The sequence below is a fragment of the Scylla paramamosain genome, chromosome 33 (genome assembly GCF_035594125.1).
Source record: "Scylla paramamosain isolate STU-SP2022 chromosome 33, ASM3559412v1, whole genome shotgun sequence".
Lineage (NCBI taxonomy): Eukaryota > Metazoa > Arthropoda > Malacostraca > Decapoda > Portunidae > Scylla > Scylla paramamosain.
The window spans coordinates 4922368-4929867 of record NC_087183.1 but is presented as its reverse complement, the minus strand read 5'-3'; the positions used below and the strand labels follow the sequence as shown (position 1 = coordinate 4929867).

The window sequence follows — 7500 nt, the reverse complement described above, 5'->3', positions numbered from 1 at the left end:
AGTTCTGGAACTTACTATCACACTCATCATCATTTCTTGTGGTAGGGAAAAGGAAAAGGGAAGAAGAAGGGCAAAGGCAAGTGTTTCCCTGATGACAGTGAGGAAGCCAACTTCCAAGGCTTCAAGGAGACCCCAGAAGTGAAGCACAAGCTGCGCACAATGGATGTCTTTGCTGGTGTGGGAGGTAAGCAAGTGTAACCATAGTAACCTAAGGTTTGTACCCAAGTCTTCTCATATACTGTTTCTTGTCTTATGGTTTGATTATTCAGCTTGCTGTTGATGTCTTCTTGTTCTTTATTGTAGTTTCATATTGCTTTTGGTCTGGAAAACATGCTGCATTTACTCCTGATAAAAGAAACATTGGAAATGGAAGTTCATTATAGTCCTGGTACCTCAATTTACATTTCCCTTCATCCCTATGTTTTGCCCCTTCCAGCAATTAAAGTATATGGAATATCTTTGCATGGATATGTTTGCAGTTGGATACATTTCAGTAAATGTTGTAAGTGGCTAAACAAAATGTGTTATTATGTTTTTACTCTCCTGCAAAATACAGTTTTGACAATCAACTTCAGCCCTAGCTATCCCTTTAGTATCAGAAACATCACTCTTTATTTTGCTTAATTGATTATTTTGTTTTTATTTTTCTTAGGAAATGATGGTTATGGCCTCTGATGTGAGTGGCAGGTAGTAATTACAGATATTTTGAAGAATTCAAGCATTTCTAAATGATTCTCAGGTCTGTCAGAGGGATTTCATCAAGCTGGTGTGAGTGAATCAAAGTGGGCAATTGAGGCATTTGAGCCAGCAGCTTTAGCTTACAGACTCAACTTTCCCAATGCAACTGTATTCACCGATGACTGCAATAGCTTGCTGAGAATGGTGATGGATGTGAGTACATTTATTTTACATATTTTTTAACATTTTTATTTATTTATTTAATAAGTATAATCTTCATTTCTGCCCAGAATCATGCCAAGTCTGTTTTCCAATTAGCCAAAATTCCTTCATCAATTGAAAATGTCTAAATCTTCTTAGATCTAACTCCTCTCATAATTTTTGGCACCTCACCAAAAATATCTCTAATAACTTTACTTCATCTTTCCCTCCCTTATTTCATCCTCCAACTATTTCATGCCATACATTAAGATCCTTTGCAATGATGTTTTCCATGCCCCTCGCTGGTCTTAACCCTCAGAAGGCTTATGGACTGATGGAGTCCCTCCTATTGTTCTCTGAAACTGTGCCTCCTTGCATGCACCTTGCCAAGTCAAACTCTTCCAACTCTGTCTGTCAATATCTACCTTTCTGAAATTCTTGCTAGAAGTTTGCCAACAGTCAGCCTGTTTTTAAAAAGGGTGACTGCTCTAATCCCTCAAACCACCATCCTATTGATTTAATTTTTTGCCTATCTAAATTTTTTTAATCTGTCCTCAACAAGATGATTCTTAAACATCTATCACTTCACAACCTTATATCTGATTACCAATATGGGTTCTGTCATGGCCACTCTACTGGTGATCTGCCTTTTGTTGCTGAGTCTTAGTCATCATCTTTTACTGATTTTTGTGAAAATTTTGCTGTTGCCTTAGACATATCAAAAGCTTTTGATAAGAGTCTGGCACAAAACTTTGATTTCCAAACTACTCCCCACCATTTCTGTTGTCTTTATAACTTTCATCTCAAGTTTAATTTCTGACAATTCTGTTGCTGCTGTGGTAGATGGTTTTTGTTCTTATAAGTTTATTAAGAGGGATGAGAGAAAGTAGTCTTGTGCTGTGAGACTGCAAGAGGAGGGGAGGTATGCAGTTAGCAAGACTGGAAGAGAAGTTAGCATGAAAATAGTGGTAGAAGATAGCAAGAAATGCAACATTGTGGCAATGAGAGAAAGGCTGCAGACAGTTAGAGGAGAGGAGTTGATAAGATGAAATACAGGGTTATGTCCTGTCACCCACACTCTCTTCCTATTATTCAACAGTGATCTAAGCCAAATTTCTTGTCCTATCCACTCCTACACTAATGATACCACCCTGCATTTTCCATTTCTTTTCATAAGCATTCAACACTTCAGGAATTAAACTTCTCATGCAGGGAAGCCACAGAATACCTAACTTCAGATCTCTCTAAAATTTCTGATTGAGGCAGAGCAAACTAACATTGCTCAATACCTCAAAAACTCAGTTCCTCCATCTTTCAACTCAACACAACCTTCTAGATAACTATCACCCTTTTTTCAGTGACACTCAGCTGTCACCCTCTTCTTCATTGAATATCCTCTGTGTGTGTACTAATAATCTAAACTGGAAACTTCACATCTCATCTTTTGTTTAATCAGTTTCTAGGAAGCTGGGTGTTCTGAGTCATCTCCACCAATTTTCGTACCCCTGAGCTGCTAACTCTGTACAGAAGCCTTATCCATCCATGTATAGAGTATGCTTCACGTGTATGGGGTAGTTCTACTCCTACCGCTCTTTTAGACAAGGTGGAACCAAAAGTATTTCATCTTATCAACTCCTCTCCTCTAACTGTCTGCAGCCTTTCTCTCATTGCCACAATGTTGCATTTCTTGCTATCTTCTACCACTATTTTCATGCTAACTGCTCTTCCAGTCTTGCTAACTGCATACCTCCTCCTCTTGCAGTCTCACAGCACAAGACTACTTTCATCCCTCTTCTGTTCACCTCTCTAATGCAAGAGTTAATGTGTGTTCTCAATTGTTTATCCCTTTTTCTGATAAATTCTGCCTACTTCTGTAGTCTCTCTCTCTCTCTCTCTCTCTCTCTCTCTCTCTCTCTCTCTCTCTCTCTCTCTCTCTCTCTCTCTCTCTCTCTCTCTCTCTCTCTCTCTCTCTCTCTCTCTCTCTCTCTCTCTCTCTCTCTCTCTCTCTCTCTCTCTCTCTCTCTCTCTCTCTCTCTCTCTCTCTCTCTCTCTCTCTCTCTCTCTCTCTCTCTCTCTCTCTCTCTCTCTCTCTCTCTCTCTCTCTCTCTCTCTCTCTCTCTCTCTCTCTCTCTCTCTCTCTCTCTCTCTCTCTCTCTCTCTCTCTCTCTCTCTCTCTCTCTCTCTCTCTCTCTCTCTCTCTCTCTCTCTCTCTTTCTCGTGAATAATTTAGCAAAAAAAATATTTGAACAATGCTATAGGAAGAATTTAATTTCAATTCTTTCTTGCGAGATAGTTTTTTAGTCTACAAGTTAAGACCAAACTTTTTTGTACTCTTTAGTTACTTCATTGTGCTTTGGTATGGATGAGGAACACTATAGATTAATGGTCTTCCCAGGGTAATAACATGAACAACAAGGGCCAGCGTCTGCCTCAAAAAGGGGATGTGGAGATGCTGTGTGGAGGTCCCCCATGCCAGGGATTCTCAGGAATGAAACAGATTCAACAGTCGGCAATATTCTCTGTTCAACGGTTAGTGATTGAGGGATAGAGGTTGATGTGATTAAGTACAGGCTGTGGTGACCCCATCTCTATCATTTTCTCACTAAATTATTTTTTCACCTATACAGTGGAACCTTGGTTTTCTAATTTAATTTGTTCCTGAATGCTGTTTGAAATTTGAAATGTTAAATAAATGAAACAATTTTCCCCTTAGGAATCAACGTAAAATAGAATAATCCGTTCTCAGACATCCATCCACCATGTCTGAGTGGGTAATTGACCGATGCTCTCACTGCTAAGATGGGCTGCTGCACAATATCTCCAGCTAAGAATTTTCTTTATCCAGGAAGGATGTACTGAATGAACTTAGTGACACAGAACTCATCAAAAGATATTGTTTAGACCATGCAAGGCATTCTCTTTGTTAATGATCAAGTGAGGAAACCTTACAGAGTGGCACGGAGAGGAGCAACTCAGTCATTGCCAAAATGAAGGTGATCATAACACTTAGGACATTTTGTTAGTGGGAAAAGCTACTGGAAAAATGGAGGCTCGGAATTACTCCTGAGTGCCGAACCTTGTCTCTTTACATTGAGGTTCTTCAACAGATCACATTTAACTTATTTCAGAGATTGAAATACTGTCATATCCCCTCTGTCTCCATTAAATATATATAAAAAGAAAGGAAATATTTATAGAATATAAATGTAGTAATAAATGGCAGCTTTTGCCATGTCATGTATTTGAAATCAAGTAACTTTGTTTTAAAACTGAATTATGGCATGGCAACTGAAACAATTATGAATTAAGATTTTTGTTCGAGAAACCGAGTCGTTTGGAAAGGGAGATATTTGGTAACTGATGTTCCACTGTATTTTTAATTACTTAATTACTTAACTAATTTATTCATTTACTCATTTATTTTATTTAGTTATTTATTTTTTTATACAGGCAGCTTTTGTCTTGTGTGTTCTGCATGCCCAGTCCATTGTTGGCCAGACTGTGGTAATAGACAGATGCAATAAAGAAATGGCTGCATTTTGATTCCCCTCCATCCCTCGTGACCACCAACCAGGTCTACCTCACGTGTAAATTCACCCTGTTATAGGTGCCCACCTGCAAGACCCATCAGTGAACTTAATACTAGTGATATCTTTGGAAAGTAATTCTGAGTGAAGTGAATAGTGATTCAGACCTTTCATATGAAACCAGGGAAAAAAGGGACACAGTGGCAGGCCTCACCCTAATCTTGCTGAAAGTTAATCTTTTCAACAAGTTGTATCTTAAATAATCACAACACCTAGAGACCTCAAGTTGTTACTGCTGTAGAAGTGGAATAGATAATAATGACTATGGCTTCATTACAATAATATTCCTAGAGGGAGCACTTAATCTTTTGTCATTGAAAATGTTATTTTTCTGTAAAAAATCTGTCATGTGTCTTGGAGGCCAAAGGTTATGTTTCTCCTAGGCCTATCCTAACCCCAAAAGGAAGGTTATCTATGCTAGACAGTAATCTGAACTCATGCATATGGCCTCTCAGTGAATATAGTTATTTATAGTATAAATAGTTATGCAGTAATTAGTCATAGTAGCAAATAAACAAAAGTATTATAAAAAAAAATGTGCAATCACAAAAATTAGTTCCTGTTTGGGTGTGATAGATGAGGCAACAAATAGTGGTATTATACATGTGTATCAGTAGGGTGGTGTTTTCCACTTTCTCAGATACCCTGACATTAAGGGAATGTTGATATAAGGGACAAAAGTATGTTAGAAAAGGTTCACCCAGCATGGGCATGACTAGCTTCCAAAAGTTTGAGGGGAGACAATAACATTATTAGAGTTTGACAGCTGTGGTGAGTGATATGTACCAGTACATCTGTGGGGGTTTGGGTCACTGTAACCCCCCTTGTGAGAGTCTTTTTATTTGACTAATTTTAGAGATATTTTTTGAGGCCATATATTTTTAGGTCCAACATTAATCAAACGCTCAAATTTGGTGGCTAATTTAACTTAACCTGTCCATGAATTTTTCAAATTGTCTGATTTTAATCATGAGCACTTACAAAAAAAAAAAATATATATTTATCAAATGTAATATGAAATTCAGTTAACATTTTGCACAGTTACATTATATACAAAACTAACATGAAAAATTATCTTCCTGTTATTACATTAATGTATCAGCATCATCTGTTATTTATCAAATGTAATATAGAAAGTAACTGAACATTTTCATAGCTAAATTTTTAACAAAACCAGTGCAAAAAAACAGTTTGCTGCAAATCTTCCAGCAACACAATTGTATTTACCAAATGTAATATAGAAATTAACTGAACATTTACATAGCCAAATTGTTTACAAAAACAATTTGGGAAATATAACTTGCTGCTATTACATTAATTATTTTACAAGTACAGTCATACCTCATGATTCGAACATCCTTCAATTCAAAACAACTCCCATTTTGAACTGTGTTGGCGAACAAATTTTGTCCTCCAGTTCAAACACAAACACCTGGACTAGTGACTCCACTTGGTCAGTCCCTCTTGCATTCCTCCTTCCCCCCTTCCTTACCCTCTTCTTCCCTTCCCTCCCTCTCCCGTCACTGCCCTCTTCCCCCATGCCTCCCCCCTCTCCCTAATCCCTCTTCATATTTCTCTCTCTCTCTCTCTCTCTCTCTCTCTCTCTCTCTCTCTCTCTCTCTCTCTCTCTCTCTCTCTCTCTCTCTCTCTCTCTCTCTCTCTCTCTCTCTCTCTCTCTCTCTCTCTCTCTCTCTCTCTCTCTCTCTCTCTCTCTCTCTCTCTCTCTCTCTCTCTCTCTCTCTCTCTCTCTCTCTCTCTCTCTCTTTGTGTTCCTTTCCTCTCCCTTCCTCTTTCTTTGGGTCCTCAAACCTTGCTCCCTGTCACCTCCCTCCCCTTATCTGTCAGAGATAAGGGAGAAAGGAGTGGTACCTTTCTCTCTCTCACCCCTCATTCATTGTCATTTTCACTTCATCCTTACTCACTCGTATAATTCTCTTTTCATTCTCTATCAGTCTCATTGTATTTAGCAATTCTCAGGATTGTTCTTATGTTCACAGAGAGGGGGGAAAATAGAGAATAGAGAATAGATAGGAGAGAGAGAGAGAGAGAGAGAGAGAGAGAGAGAGAGTTTTAGTGAAAAGTAAAAATTGTGAACACTATAACTGTTTTCAAGACTGAAGATACCAGGAACTATTGATGACTCATCATTTGAAGTTGGTATTTATTTACAGTGGTATTTTGCACAAAATTTTAAGGTCATTGTTTTTGTAACTGATGCGTAAGATGAATCACTTTTTTGTCTTTTTAGGATGAGTCAAGTCTCCAGTGACAAGGTGATGTTAAGTGTTGAAAAGACCAAAAATTACTAAAGAGCACACAGAAAATCATGTGGGTACAGGAAAAATAAATCATGAAATCATTCAGGACTTTTTTTTTTTTTTAATGCATAATAAAAAATGATAGGAATATTTGTGAATAGGAAGAGAAAGGTTTGATATACTTGAGCTTTTTAGTCTAATATTATACTGTTTTATTTTCCAGAATTCCTTAGTGGCTTCTTATCTGTCCTACTGTGATTACTACCGTCCACGATTTTTTTCTGCTTGAAAATGTACGTAACTTTGTGTCATACAAGTGTGGCCTGGTGCTGAAACTGACCCTGCGAGTGCTGGTCAAGCTGGGCTATCAGTGCACCTTTGGCATCCTTCAAGCAGGGAAAACTACGGTGTCTCACAAACTCGTAGAAGGTAGGTTACCTATTGCACTTTTAATGTATCATAATTATTATCTTGGTCTCATTTACCACACTCGTTTGGGTGAGAAGTAAAGTTAAGTATGTATGTTTAACTTTATTGTCATTCTTTTCAGGGCAATCATCTTTGCAGCTGCCCCAGGAGAAAAATTGCCAAGGTATCCTGAATCTACTCATGCCTTTTTCTCGAAGATCAAAGCAATTTGTCTGTTGTGATTGATGCGAAAAAGGTACCTATGAAACTGAAATGCAAATCTGGTTTTTTATTTGACCTAACTAAAGGTTAAACTCTTCATCTATTTACTAATTACTTTGAAGGGTTTTGGACAAGGCTACTAGGAA

The 7500-nt window shown here is 37.9% G+C and overlaps 1 protein-coding gene across 1 annotated transcript in view; it reads left to right on the top strand.

Annotated features, from left to right (window-relative positions):
- The window catches only part of LOC135089539 (DNA (cytosine-5)-methyltransferase PliMCI-like), a 27017-nt gene that overhangs the window by 12338 nt on the left and 7179 nt on the right, over nucleotides 1–7500 (top strand). Inside the window, 9 exon segments of the mRNA XM_063985195.1 lie at nucleotides 46–184; nucleotides 740–891; nucleotides 3275–3370; nucleotides 3372–3405; nucleotides 6946–6998; nucleotides 7000–7122; nucleotides 7125–7153; nucleotides 7275–7350; nucleotides 7353–7388. Of these exon segments, the coding sequence (XP_063841265.1) occupies nucleotides 46–184; nucleotides 740–891; nucleotides 3275–3370; nucleotides 3372–3405; nucleotides 6946–6998; nucleotides 7000–7122; nucleotides 7125–7153; nucleotides 7275–7350; nucleotides 7353–7388 (738 nt within the window).